The 15,884-nt window shown below is 37.4% G+C and overlaps 1 protein-coding gene across 7 annotated transcripts in view; it reads left to right on the top strand.

The window, feature by feature from the left end:
- Positions 1–15,884, top strand: part of EYA1 (eyes absent homolog 1 (Drosophila)) — a 217,598-nt gene that overhangs the window by 80,758 nt on the left and 120,956 nt on the right. The window contains exon 9 of one of the 7 annotated variants that reach the window (XM_006860025.1): positions 8,698–8,708. The exons of the other annotated variants lie outside the window; for them this stretch is intronic. Coding sequence (XP_006860087.1) covers positions 8,698–8,708 — 11 coding nt within the window. The remainder of the gene's footprint in view (positions 1–8,697; positions 8,709–15,884) is intronic. 7 annotated transcript variants of the gene reach the window in all.

Here is a 15,884-nt window from a genome sequence, read left to right on the forward strand (position 1 = left end):
ATGAATTGAAACTAACTCAGTGACAATAGGTAGATAGGTAATAACTAATGGTGTTGAACAACTTTTCATGTGCTTGTTGCCCATTTATGTATCCTCTTTGGTAAAATGGTTAGTTAAGTCCTTTGCTCATTTTTTGATAGAATTGTCTTTTTGTTATGAACGCTGTAATAGTTGTTTATGTGTTCTGCATGTTGTTGTTTTTAGTGCTGTTGAGTCATTTCTGACGCATAAAAACCCTGTATAGAGTTTCTGAGGAGTTGCTGGTGAGTTTGAACAACCAACCTTGCAGTTCAAACTGACCTCTCAGTCCAGTGTTTATCCTACAGTGAGTGCCACACCAGGGCTCCATATTAAACCATTATTTGGTATATGATTTCCCAAATTTTCTTACAACCTATAGAGTATTTATTAATAAAGTCTTTTGATTTAAAAAAGTTTTAAATTTTGATGACGTTCCATTTATCTATTTTGTCTTTTGGTCTTTGTGCTTTAAGTGGCTTATCTAAGAATTCATTGTTAAAACTTGATCCCAAGGATTCTCACTATTCTTCTAAGAATTTTATGGTTTCCATTCTTTTATGGAGTATGAGATGAGTGGTTACTATCAAGTAGTTAGAAAACTCTACCCACTCTGTTGCTAAAAGTCAAGTTAAAATGATCTTACATTGAGAGATTTAAATATTTTAACATTGTAATAATAGGCTGTTACTCCTAGGTGGTTCTTCCAAATTGTGGGGAAAAAAAGTTTTATGTAACAGATAGTACTTTAATTTTGGACAAAAGGTTTATTTTATAAATATGAGGGTAAGCAGATGGCCAGACCGAAAATTCTCTTAAGTTGTCATTGTTTAACCTTTTCTCTCTTCTTTCTAATGCTTGCAAGTATATATTTTTTTTATTCTAGGCTAGGAAGTTACATCATTCCTAAACTTTTCTTAGAGCTAACTTCAAATGCTTATTTATTTCTACCCTACATTTCGACTCAACATTTTATCTTTGATCAGGGCATTCTACTTGCCTTTCTTTTCAAAGAAATACTTGCTGTAGTTTCCTTAACTCGTTAGTTCACGTATATAAATTGGGTGCCCTTAGAACCGAATATATATCCCTCTGTCTCTGTCTTTTACTTAGATTTATATCCATGTAATCAAAATGGTGATAAACATACATGTGGAATTGATGACATTTATTGTAAAACATACTGTAGACTTCATTCCTCCTGCTTTGCACATGTTGTCAGGAAGGACCAATCCCTGGGAAAGGACAACATGCTTGGTAAAATGGAGGGTAAAAGAAAGAGAGGAAGACCTCCAACGAGATGTATCGACACTTTGGCAGCAACAGTGGGCTCAAACATAACAGTTGTGCGAAGAGCACAGGCTTGAACATTGTTTCTGTCTGTTGTGCTGCAAGTTGGAACCAAGTGGACATGGACAGCACCTAACATCAATAACATTGTGAAGGGGAAGAAACTAAAAAGTTATTTAGGGTCAGTGGAATAATAGAATGAGGAAAGGAAACAGAACAGTAATTTTCATTTAATTCACGGTCATTTTGTTGTGAAGAGTAGAAGACATAACAAACTGGTAAAGAAAATCACATTTCTTAAATTAGTGCTGATTAGAGCATATTTTAAAAGGCCATCAGTTCACATCATGAGCATTTATCTATAAAACATGACATTGTTTTAAGTGAATTTTTTTTTATCAAAGGGGTGCCATATGAAAAAATTGGGATATATTAGCATAAATACTCGCTACAATAAGAAACAATACAAAACTATAATTATTCAAATGTATGTATGATTTTATCTTAAGGTTCAGTGATCTATTTTAGCTTTGATTTGAATTAATGCTTAATATTTTAGGTACTTATTTCAATTTTAGTATTTCCATGGCTATGGAATAGGGATTATTTGGACTGTGAAGAAAATAATATTTTTCAGTGTTTTTATATTTATAGCTTTCCATAAAATGAATATGCATGGGCCATCCCTTCTTGTGTTGCATAGTTAGAAATAGAAAGTTCAATGAGTTTCCATATTAAAAAAAGAAATAGATTACTTGAAAAATTCAAGGGAGATTTGGTCTGAATTCGTTTTACATTTGTAGTAAGACCATGCATTCAGATTCATATTTTTTGGCAGTATCTACTCTTTCTTACTGGTTATACAGAGCATTATAGACTTATTTTGATAGTAAAGTATATAAATTCCGTAAACTAAAGTAGAAGAGATGATTTTTAAATACAGCTTAATAATGGTTTTTGTTTTAAAATGTTGACACAAAGAAGTAAAAATAATAAATTAATTTTTAAAAAGACGAAAAAACCTATGCCATTAAATTGATCTGCATTCATGACAGTCTCCAGGGTTGCAAAGTTGAACTACTGCATGTGGTTTTATTGGCTACATCTTTATAAAAGCAGATAACCAGATTTTTTTATGTGACACTGCTCGGTGCATTGGAACCACTAACCTTTAGATTAGTTGTTGATATTGTTGTTGATAAGTGCCATCGAGTCATTTCAGACCCATAGCGACCCCTGTATAGGGTTTCCGAGGAGAAGCTGGTGAGATTGAACCGCCTACTTTGCAATTCAAACGGCTTTGCAGTCTGGCGCATTAACTCATAGCGCCACAGGAGGATTCCTTTTAGTTTATTGTTGTTGTTACGTGCTGTCCAGTCGGTTCCGACCCATAGCGACCCTGTTATTAGATGAACACAAATCCGTTGTTTCACAGACAGCCCGTAATTCAATAAATGTCTCTCTCAGTTGAAATCAATTTAAATGTTTCTTTCTTTTAATTTGAATATTTAACTGGGCTTAGAGTTAATATTTTTGAAACTGGAACATTTGAGTTCAAAATCCGTATTTTCTAATAATGAATGGAAAGTTAGGTCTAGTCATTAGCCATGCTGTTGTATGACCAGTTTGTGCCTGGTGATGTGGTATTCCTCTTGTACTTCATGGTCGCTATGATTGGATTGCTCATATAATTGTTTCATGTCATGCATACATGAAGGTTACATTATATGAACATATGAGGGGGTTTAAAAAAATTTGTGGAAAATTCCATAATTTTTTAGTTTCATTTTCCCCCAATTCTTTTGAAGCTCCCTCATAACTCTATACAGCGGAGCTATGATTCAGAACCGACTCAGCGTTACTAAAAAACAGTATATAAAATAAAGGAGCTCTGGTAGAGTAGTGAGTTATGAATTGGGCTGCTAAACACAAGGTCAGCAGTTCGAATCCACAAGTAACTCCACAGGAGAAAGCTGAGGCTACCTGCTGCTGCAAAGATAGACAGCTTCAGAAACCCTAAATAGAGTTCCTATGAGTCAGAACTGATGTCACGGCACACAACTATCACCACCATATAAAAGAAGATTTTTTAAAGGGAAACATGCGTCATTTATTTATTTATTTATTTTCAGTTTGCATTTTAAAAGTTTCCTGATGAATCAATGTCTTCATTAGATGATGCAGTGCTACTTGTAATAAACTCCCTTGTGAGTCTTGTTTAAAAATTATTTTATATGTGCTTAGAGTTAAATACCAGAGCATATGTCTGCCTTTGGATAGACACGTGCGTTACATTAAAAATAACGACATGAATGTGAAAGCTTAATCCTAAACCTTTTGTCTACTTTAAAAACTACAAGATGTGCCTTTGTATTCGTTTTTTAAAGGGAGTTTGTTAGCTAAACATTGACTAGCCTAGAAAAATAAAATTTACCTCATCTGAGGAAGTACGTCAGAATCAATGTACCATGAGAAAAAAAGTGAGGCATTTTCTGGCGCATTAGTAAGACTTTAATTTATGTTTTTGATTCAGAAGCTTCATGCCTACTTGTCCACTGGTGATGGCAGGGTTCCTCAGCCACCACCACCTCCCCCCATCACAGTTATAGGGTTTTGGTTGGTGTGTTTTTGTTGTTGTTTTTTTCATTTAGTTATTGAAGATTTTTATTAATATAACTTTATTTTGTGAAATAATGGGTTCCATTTTTAGTAAAAATAAACTTTGGTTAACATGGAGTCCCTCCTTTTTGAGGGGGTATATGTTCATAAATACTTCATTGAAGCAAATCCCAGAAATCTGATGATGTACAGTACATATCATACGTTATATTCAATCATCCGCTGATTCACATCCTCCCAATTAAATGGCTTTCTATTGTTAGAGGATGTGTTCAGTTTCTGGGGAAAAGTATTCAAATTCCATTATCTAGAAAAGAAAAGTTTTATCTGGTTCAATTTTTCTTTTTTCCTTGTCCAAATCCAAGACTATAAGAATATCAAAACTGAATACATTTTAAATAATAGGTTTGATTCATTTTTTTTTTTTAAATAAATCTCCTTTGTAAAGTTGACCATTTTTTTTCTATGTTAAAAAATTCAGAGGTACGAAAGAAAAGAAATGTTAGGTGGTTTTCCTTTTCTACTAATAGCTAATACGTTGTCTTTTCTATTACCTTCCATTATACCCTTAAAGCATAAGCATATTATTACCAACATAACCAAATACATTTTTTCAAAAAGTAAAAAGTAATAAAAATAATTTTACTACTGAAGTATAATTGTCATGAAGAAAACTTAAAAGCCAGCCAACCAACCAAATATACAAAAAGATAATTCTTAAGAGGACATGTACATGAGTCCTTTGATATATTTTTTTTCTTTATGATTTGCATATGCAAAATATAAGCACTCAAACTATTAAGTCTGATTTAAATAATGTGGGTCCAAAACATATGTCTATTTAAAAATCATTTGGAATATCCTATGGTTATGACACTTGTCACCATTATAGGAGTTCTGGTAGGACTCTGTGGGATAAAGCATTGGACCGCAAGGCCAGTATGAACACATGGTTGGTGGTTCAAACACACTAGCCACTCCTTAGAAAACCCTACACAGAGTCACTATGAGTTGGAACCAACTCAACGGCACTTAACAGCAACAACACCAGTTATAACACAAAGTAGAATATAATTGTTATTCTTAGAGCTTTATATTTATTGTCATACTTATATGTGATCTGTCAGCCTACCCATGTACCAAGTACGACCAGTTGCTCAAGGAAAATAAGACACTTAGGTCTTAAATGCTCAGTCATCACTGCTGTTATTGTTGCTGTTAAATGCTGTCCAGTTATGTCAGACTCGTTGTTGTTAAATAAGGTACCATCGAGTCAGTACCGCCCCATAGCAACCTTAGCAACCCATTAAAAAGTTTCTAAGGAGCTCCTGGTGAGTTTGAACCGCCGACCTTGTGGTTCAAACTGACCTTGCAGTCCAGTGTTTATTCTGTGATACCATAACAGAACTCTCCTCCCAATAATCATTGTTGTTGTTAAGTGCCATCAAATTGGTTCCGACCTATAGCGACCCTGTGTAGGGTTTCCGAGGAGCAGCTGGTGAGCTTGAACTGCCCACCTTGCAGTTCAAACAGCTTTGCAGTCTGGCGCATTAACCCACAGCGCCACACCAGGACTCCCAATAATCATTTTTGTTGTTGTTGTTGTTGTTAAGTGCCGTCGAGTCGGTTCCGACCCATAGCGACCCTGTACAGGGTTTCCGAGGGTGTAAATCTTTACGGGAGTAGAAAGCCTCATCTTTCTCCCGCGGAGCGGCTGGTAGTTTCGAACCGCTGACCTTAAGGTTCGCAGCCCGATTCGTAACCACTACGCTACCAGAGCTCCTTAGGTATTATTAAATTAATTAAGACTGCTAAGGTTAAATGCATATCGAAAGACTGTTTTCCAGCAACATATGTTTAAAATAATACTTAGCCATCAGAAAGAGAAGAGATTGAGATAGAAAAAGAGTGAATGGTAAATAAAACATTTAAAATTAATGTGAAAAGAAAAGCTGGTTACTTCTTTACCGGCAGTGAGTGTTAAACTGTGGATTCTGTGGCAGAGCCACATTTTCAAAGGATTTGTTCATTTGAATTTATTTCAAAACACCTGATGTTGAAATCTACCTTCACATGCAATGACCACATGTAGACGATTTACTGGTTAAGGTGATGCACGGGAATCTTGCCAATATTGAATTTCAAGTGACAGAGGAAAAATCAGTATAAGAGGGAATTCAATATGCATGGGAAACCATTTGTTCCCTCTGCTTCTTTGATCCCTGCCAAGGCACAAGAAAGTAGAGCAAAGCGCCTGAAACACAGGGAGACATTCTTGTGCAAAGTTGCAGGAGAGCTCTGAGCCCTCACAGGAATTCAGTGTGACAAGGGCAAAACACAAGCTGCCGCCAGTCTTCCTTATTAATGCAGAAAGCTTGGGCCAAGGCTCCACTACCTAACATGTCCATGTCTGTTGTCTGTTCACTGTACAATGATATCCAGGTTCACAGTAGCCTATGCCTTGAGTCCTGAAAGTGGTTAGGCCACACTTGTTCATTTTCACAGATGGCCTGTAGACTTTGGAGTAGAACACAATGTGTTCAGCTCAAAAATAAAAAAAAGATTTTGGTGAAACATTTTCACTAACATTTTGGAACATTTGTCAGCAAAACAAATATTTGCATCTAAAATAGCCAGACGATTAAGATGTGAGAAAACAAAACAGATGTTTGTTTTGGGTTGTTGGGTTTGTTTGGATTTGACAGCATTTGTTTCCTTGCTTTTTTTTTTTTTTTCTCCTGGAGGGTATGCAGTGCAGATCTTAAGGAGATTAAAAATTCATGGAAATCAAGTTCACTCTTTATTCTGTATTGTCAGGAATGTGATAAAAATTAGTTTTGTGACCTGTGAAGTTTGGCCTGTGTTTCCAAGAAGTGAAAAAATAGGTCATTTACTCATATCTGTACCTCATTTTTGTTTTGACTTTTCTTGATGAGCTGACCAACAGTCTGGATGCCATCCACAGTCATTTTTAGTACACTGGATTCTAATATGTAGTTCTTTCTTCTGTTTATATGTAATGTATGATTTGTATATAAATAATCAAAAGTAAAAAACACAAATCATTGAGTTAATGTAATTAGTTTACCAACTAGCCCCCAAATTTATTACTTTATCTTCTTTTGTAACTGATTCATTATTTGCAAAGTGGTAAAATATTAATCGTCTCATGGGACCAACACAAATCACTGTAATAAATTTCCTGGTTTAAGTTGGAGGACATAAGCAATTATTGATTCATTGTTTTCCTTGGAAATGGTTGGGAACAGGACATCAATGTTACCTGTGAATGACATCCTTCCACCTCACTTAATTGGAATTGGATGGTTTAGTGGATGGGTTTTGTACTAAGTTTTAAATAAAGATAAGGTTGATGGGATTATTCATGCCATTTTTATTCTCAGTTTGATATAAAAAGTCTACTGAAAAATCTTCTAAGGCACGGAATAAATAATACATGTTGTTGTTAAGTGCCATCAAGTCAAGTTGGTTCTGACTCACATTGACCTTATATAGGGTTTCCAGTGGTAGATTTGAACCACTGACTTTGTGGTTAACAATACAGTGCTTACCCTAAAGTGTAATACCAGGACTGCAAAATTATATGAGCATAGCCCAAAATTATAAAGGTCAAAATGGTTTATCAAAAGGAGTAAACCTCCCTTCACTTTCTGAACTCAGCCTGCTAGTTTCTTTCAGCAGAGTTCTTATGTGTCTTTCCAGGGATACAGTTTGCCTATATAATCATATGTATAATCTTCCCTCCTATTTTTGCATTTTATTGTTATTATTTTTACAGATAGCAGAATACGACATACACATTTCTGTATCTTTTTTCACTTACCTGTATACAGAGAAAATGTTAATAAGTATTTTTGTTGCGTGTTAGTCATACAAATAGAACAATGACTAGTAATTTTTTATCATTTAATATGTACCAGGCATTTTTCTAAGCGTTGTTGATGCATTGTTATCACTGTGTCCTATGTAGTCATAGAAATATAGAGTAGAACTGTCCAATACGGTTCCCAAGACTGCCATCTTTATGGAGCTTATGACTGGGTCTTTTTTCCTAAGAAGTGACTAGTGGATTTGAACCTCAGATCTTTTGGTCAGCAACAAAGCACTTAACCATTGTGCCACCAGGGTTTCATTTATGTATTGCCTTAGTTAATCCCCACCCAGCTCCTTGAGATGGGTAATATTATTCCCATTTTGCAGATAAGGAAACTAAGGAGAGGTCATTTGCAACCACATTGGGCTTCATCCTCTGAATGTTTGACTCCAAAACTTGAGTGCTTAGCCATCAAATCATGTTCCTTCTTAAACCACTCAACAGTTAGGGCTCATCAGCCATGAGCTATATGTGGAGAAATGAAAGGAAAATAAAATAAGACCAAAGCAATGTAGAAAAGGAAGTCTTTGGAGGACTAGGAGAACAAGATGTCAGTGACAGAATAGTATCAAGACTTGTTAGGGCAGAACAGAATCAAGTCTGAAGTTTTAAATAAGCAGAAAAATGACAGTAAACAAAGAGTAGTAGTCATGTAGCATTCGCTGTCTTTAATTATTCCTAGAACTCTGCCAATTGATAGGTGTATATTAGCATGTATTTCGTTAAATAGAAGTTACATGTGTGAATGAGTTCTACTTGGTAATAAATTAATATAGGTCTAAAATGATGGGACTCACTGTAGGATCAGCAATGGACTCTGAACCACAAGGTCTACAGTTCAGTCCTACCAGTTGCTCCTTGGAACCCCAAATCAGGGTCACTATGAGTTGGAACCAACTTGACAACACTCAACAACAACAACAAAATGATGGTGAAGTGGTATATAGTATATTAAAGTATATGAATACTTAGTGGTGTATTAAATATTCCCTGAATTATAAGAATTATAAATTTGTTGATATCTTGGAAATCTAACTGCCAGTTGCCCTCTACCTTTTTCCTTACTGAATCTCTTCTACCCCAACAAGTCTTTATAATATTCAGTAACAACTCATGGTGGGGTTGCTTGAGCAGAAAGCTTTAATGGCATCTGGACCATCTCATTTTCTTCATCCTCCAAAGACCTCATTCTCCACCTAGCCTGCCTTTCCTCCCCATCACCCATCTTTTTCATTTCTCTACACATGTTGTTAAGTGCTATTGAATCGATTCCAACCCATAGTGATAGGTCATAGTTAATGAGCTCTAAGTGTAGGCTTAATGATATACTTGTATCAGAAAAAAGAGGAGCCATGCATTTGGGAAAGTGAAAGTAGGTATCTTCATCCAATAAAATCACTTTCTAACCCTTTTAGAAAAATTTATATGATCCCTTCAGAAACTTAGCAAAAGATCATTTCATAAAGTTAAATGTGCATTTTCTTCAATATTTTAGGATAAATTCTACCATTTTTCATTCTGTTTAATGAGTAATACTTAGGTGCATACTTTAAAAATATTTAGCATTATATATGCAGTCTTTTGGCTGGGTAGTTTGTCAAATTGAGAGTTGTGGCTTGGTTTGGATATGATTTCTACCATTGTAAGAAAATACATTCTGACTTTTTAAACAACTGATGTGGAAATATCTGATAAACCCACATCAGGAACTTTAATATGAAGCAAATGAGCACTAGGCAACTTTGAAATTTAAAGTTAGAGGTGACAGTGACTGACCTTACAGATTGTTTTGCCCAGGGCCTTGATTTAACTGGTTATGAATAAAGTGTCCTGTTAGGTTACCTTTTCAAAGCAGCACAGCATATCCTGGGCAGTGTCTTTTGATGGTACCCTGAGTACAGTATCTTTGTGGGAGAGAGCCTGTTGGGCTTGGTCTAGTCCACACTGCTCTAAGGACACTACTGTCTCCTGAAGATGCAGATGGATGTCCTTTCATGAATTCCAAATTAGGATCAGTAAGGGTTACAATGATTAGGTGTAAAATGATCAGGGTTCCTTTAAGTCTTTCTGAGCCTTTGGTAAGGTAATTGTTGCTTGTTGCTGTAGTGATCTCGTGGTGTTGGGGTGGCTGTGTGCCGTGGAGTCGGTTCCGACTCATAGCCACCCTGTACAGGGTTTCCAAGGCTGTAAGTCTTTACCGGAGCAGAATGCTTCATCTTCTTCCCGCGGAACAGCTGGTAGTTTCGAACTGCTGACCTTGCGGTTTGCAGCCGATTCATAACCACTAAGCTACCAGAGCTCCTTAGAGACCTCGTAGACTCATGGAAATGCCACTTGCAACAGAAGGAAACTTTGACCCTCCTGTACCATTCTTGCACTTGTTGGTATGCACAAGTCCATTTTTGTGTATTTTGAGTACCTTCTGTGTGTATTTTGAGTACCTTCCAATTTTGCAATCTTTCAGAACTAGGTTGGATAATATATTCTGATGTGATTGAAAGCTTTTCATTGACTAATACTTGGAAGTATACTGTCAGGCCTGTCTTTCCAATTTCTGGTAGTCTGGAAACTTGGCTGAAATCTGTCCACAATGTATGGCACTGTTAGTATTTGAACTTCGGGTGTTTCCAGCATGATAGCAACAGGCAAACCACAGTGTAACAGCTTGAGAGATGGTTGGTGACCAAGTGCTAAAAGAAAACAAAAAGCCATTACTGTCGAGTCTATTCTGCCTCATGGTGACCTCTTGTCTGTCAAAGTAGAACTGAGAGCCATAAGGTTTTCAGTCAGTGGCTGTGATGTTTCAGAAGCAGTCTGACAGGTCTTATTTTCCTAGGTACTACTGCATGGATTTCAGCAGCCAACTTTGCAATTAGTAGTTCAGCGCTAACTGTTGGTGTCACTCAAAGACTGATAAGGTCACTGAGAATATAATATAATGCACACTGCTTCCAAGTCCTACTTGTCCAGCACCAATATCCTAAGGAATAGTTCTGAACTTCTCTTGGACACTACTCTTCCTTCAAATGCAGTTTAAAGAAACGGGAGCCATGCCTAGGGATTTGGAGTTGGGCCAGCCTCGGTTTGAATCCTGATTTTGCCATTTTTGCTGGCAGGTTATTTTGCTCCTCACTGTATCCTTTTTTTTTCTTTTTTTCTTCTTCTTCTTCAAATGAAAGTACTAGCCGCTCTGGTATATGGAGTGAGTATGAGAATGAAATGATATGTGCAAATTGTCCAGCAAAGTGACTGACACATCCTAGGCCCCCAAAGGTTTATTTCTTCTATTCAGTCATCCAACAGGTATTTGTAAATGCTTGCTGCATCCCAGGCATTGTGAGGCATTTTGGTCTGGTCCCTGACTCAGGGAGCTGATGTTTTCTTCTTCTCTATGAGTATTAGTCTACTGTTGTGCATTAGTCTTTGTGGGTGTTTCAGAGAATAAGAGCCTCGCCAATTCGGGCTTTGGTCATATACAATGCCACCTTGCTCTCACTGCCCAAAGATAAAACTCTTGGCAGGTAGGGTTGTTGGCACAGAAAGGTGAACAGGCACCATGTCCCATGGCTCGGATTGCCTTTCCCTTTCCTGCCCCTTAGGCATCACTGTCCATGAGGTGGGTTCTTCCTTGAGAGATCAGCATCTGAGCAGGGCATGGAAGTGGGGCACTGGCTTAGATATGAATTACTGTGCTGTTCCACACTTGACACATCACTGGGTATGGGCAGGCCTTTAAGGGTTGTGGAAAAGTAGAGAATAGTTCTTTAAAGACACTGCATGCCCCTGAGGCTAGCTGTCCCCATCCTAATACCGACTAAATAGCCTCCAATCCACCTCAGCAAATGTCGCATTGGTCACTGAAACCCAGTGCTCTATCGCAGAATAGTGATGTTGTCTGTGTGTCTGCCTAAGAGTATGGAGTACCCTACAGACATCTTCTAATTCTAGGCCGTAGCAGGATCTTCTTTGAAGTGATGTCTTCTGAGACCTTGTATTCCTGTGTCAAACCCCAGGCGTCTGCCTTGCCAGTTTCCTTTACCTGGAAGAACTTTGGGGAATTTAAACCAGTGGTTGAAATGTCTGAGCAGCATGTTGGAAGTTCCTGTGAGGTTATTCCTTACAGTACTGGGGCATGGATAATGGCTGCACTATATAATAAAGCTCGCCTAATTCAGTTACTGGATCTTGCCTGAGGAATTAATTTACCTAGGAGATTTCAATGAATGATTGTATGGAAGGCATAGTGGTGGTGGTAAAAGCTATAGAATATGCCTGGAGAAGTCAAAGCAATTCTCTAAACTCAATTCAGTTAATATTTACCCATCTCTGGCTTATTCGACACAAGTTTTTATCGTTTTCTTGGTGTCTTTTGTAAGTCTTGCCTGATCTTTTGTTAAGGTAATATTTGCTGTGAATGTAAAATAATATACTTTTGTTCAAAACCTTGCTGGGTTCATTTTCTGGCCAAGATCTAGTAACTCCCACTTTAAACTTCTCGTACTATAAAATGATCACAGCCACGCTCTATGGCTGTACCTTTGATGGCATGATAAACATCTATTCTGTAGGTCTGTATGGAGTCCTCGGAACCTTTTGAGGACTATCATGGACCCTCTCACAGGACTGTGTCCTTCCACATAGAAATCTGCCTTAGTTAGGCCTCTTAATTTTCCTAAGAGAATGTCATTTCTATTCTCAGCGCAGCTAACTTAGTAAAGCATATGGGTCTCCACTCAATCCAGTGGCCAAGAATAGCTACGCTCCAATAACTCCAATAACTCTTCCCTCATTGCTACTTTACACTCAGAGGAGGAACGTGTTTCTTTAAGCTGCTAGCAGGGAGGATATGAGATGGCTCTATTCGTTGAGATATTTAAAAGTTTGCCCTTACATGAAGCAAGATCATTCTAGAACCCTATGGCATGCCATCCCAGTGTTCTGTGCTCTGAAGTATTGAACTTTGATGTTAATCATTCTTAGAAGCAAGACTGATTAGCTAATATCAAATTTAATACTTCAGAGCACACAACACTGACTGGGGTGTGTGACATGCCCTAGGGTTCTAGAATGATCTTGCTTAATGTAAGGACAAAATTGTAAATATTTTATTTTACTTACTTACAATGAAGTGGTATCCCCATTGCTTGGAGCACACCCTCACTAAGTAGTGCTGCGAGGTATTTTGACGTCGTCTTTGTGCTAGGAACATTACTGTTTCTGTCGAGAAATGGTTTATCTCATCTTTGCCTTTGCCCTGCACCGTCTCAAGATCTTATGGCAAACAGACCTGTGTGGACTGTCTTTTCTCTCCACTGGCTTCATTTGATTCTTCCTGCCTATCAACTTTCTGCTAATGTATTCTTAAAAAAAAAAAAAAAAAAAAAGATTGTTGTGTAGTTATTGTATATAGTTGGTAGATTATCTTAAATCTCTTTTGAGAAAGTAGGATGTAAATCATTTCCAAAATAAAATTAAGAATTAAAATGCTTTATTCAATGAGAATAAGGGCTAGAGAAAAGATTGACCACAACCACTCCATGCTCAGAAAGCACTTATTTGACAAATTGCATTACAACCGCAGCTTTATAAACGTCACCATTTTCGTTCACAGACACACAAAAACCTCTTCAAAGATTCTCATGTAATTGTACCCACTCGAGCACACACACTTCTGTCTTGTCTTCTGTCAAAAGTCCCAGACCTGCCCCATGTAATGAATAGGCTTGATTTAGTTTCAATTTAGCAACGTAATATAAAACAGCACATTATCAATTGCAAAATACTTCCCACATGTAAGAATTCATTTTCTTTATCACTGACATCAATTTCAACTGCTGTGATTTATTTTATTTTCTATTGCTGACTACCTTTTCGGCGTTTTCTCTTCAGGCATTGTAAGAACTGCAGGGATTTCATGAAACCTCGTTTCTTTTCACTGCCCATTTAGTGATTTCCCTAAGTATCTGCTTCAATACACTCCTTTATTTAATTACTTCCCTAGGCACAGTGAGCTTTGATATTGATAGAGGTTACTAAGAAAGCACACTTCTCTGTAGATTTATTCCTTACTCATGTGATTAAATTGAATTACACTGTCCCCTAATTAAAGGAAAGGCAGAAAACCAAGTTTCTTCAACTGCATATGTAAATGAAGCTCCCCGGAGGCTCTTCAACATTTCATTATTTATTCCTGGAACATCTCTTTCTTACTATGTGCTGCTGAGTTCTGTGAGGATACAGCGAGCGAGCCGCGAGCCAGAGGGCCACCCTTATTCTCTGGAGTGTTTTTCTACTAAAGCAGTTTTGTGAACAGCTAAGCCTAATAGTGTCATTTTTTACCCTCAAGTGTATTCTGACTCATAAGCGGGATTGAAATGCCAACCATTTATATACAGTCCAGGACTTAACCGTTTGTGCCACCCTGGAACTCTTTACTAAACCTAATAAAAAAATTCAATTGGAAACAAACAAACAAAAAGAGCATGCTAAAGTGCTCAGGAAGTATATTAAATACTTTTTTTAATATAAAGTATTTGGAGGAAAAAATAATAAGAGAAGTAATATATATGGTCAGCATTGAAAGATTGGAATGAGTTTGAGAGGCCAAGAACTGCGAAGAAATATTTAGTCAAGGCTGTGGGATAAGCACTGAACTACTAACTCGAACCCACTCATTGTAAATCCCATACAGGGTCCCTGTGAGTTGAAACTGAATCAACAGCACTATACCAACAAAACATAAACAGAGTATCGTGGTGTGGCACTGTAGGATAAGCACTGGACTGCTTACCGTAGGTCAGAAGTTCAAATTCACTAGCTGCTCCTTGGAAACCGTATACAAGGTCACTCTGAGTCGGCACTGACTGGCTGGAAGTTTACAAACGCATGGTGGGATAATGCAGGGAACCACAAGGACCTATTGAATCACCCAACAACAACAACAACAATGCGTTTGGTGACAAGGTACCATTTCCATCAAAACATGCTTAGCAGATGCTTAAACTTTATCAAAGAATCAAAGCATTTTTGAATTGGAAGAACACTTTATGATCAACCTTACAAATAAAGGTAGCTGAATCCAAAGGTGACTTTGAATAATTCATCTAACAACAACACTGACGTGTCTGTATGAAATACAAACTTGTGCCTTGCTCTGCATCGTCTGCAGATCTGCCAGCAAGCAGACCTTTGTCGACTGCCTTCTCCACTGGCTTCTTTTGACTCCTTCTGCCTATCAGCTTTCTTCTAATTTATTCTTTAAAAAAAAAAAAAAAAAGATTACTGTATACAAACATCAATGTTGTTCTTAGGTTAATTATTCAAAGTCACCTCTTTGGATTCAGCTACCTTATTTGTAAAGTTGGTCATAGGCACTGTTGGATAAGTACTGGAGTACAAGGTCAGTTTGAATCACAAGGTCGGTGGTTCAAACTCACCATCTGCTTCTCATGAACCCTATACAGGGTTGTTGTGAGTTGGAACCAATTGTACAATGCTTAACAACAACATCATCTTATATAACCCTCACAGTAGTGCTGTTCCCATTTAACAGTTGAGGAAACTGAGATCCAGATTGTTGTTGTAGTTGTTGTTAAGTGCCATCAAGTCAGTTCTGACCCATAGAGACCTTGTATAGGGTTTCTGAGGAGCAGCTGGTAAGCTTGAACCACCAACCTTGCAGTTCAAACGGCTTTGCAGTCTGGTGCATTAACCCACAGCGCCACACCAGCACTCTGAGATAGCAGCCATATAATTCTATAAGTCTCAAGTTACCAAGTCTGTTCTGAAATATACATACATGGACCTTAATTTGTTGGGTTCTGCTTTTCCACTATGATGAAATTTGAAGTATTCAGTTTCTCTTCTGTCTTGTGAGTTAGGAAGGGTGAATGAGTGGTCCAAAAATTTTTAGATGCACCCCACTTCCACAGAAGTTCACATTTTCAGAATCATTGAAGATTTCTTAATCCATGTGACCAAGACTTGGTTCTGGTCCTCAAGCTTTTAAGAGAAGATGTCAGCCTCCGCTGGCATGTGCTGCTCTGAGTGTCTTTGTCCTCTT

The sequence above is a fragment of the Chrysochloris asiatica genome, unplaced genomic scaffold (assembly GCF_000296735.1).
Source record: "Chrysochloris asiatica unplaced genomic scaffold, ChrAsi1.0 scaffold00036, whole genome shotgun sequence".
NCBI lineage: Eukaryota > Metazoa > Chordata > Mammalia > Afrosoricida > Chrysochloridae > Chrysochloris > Chrysochloris asiatica.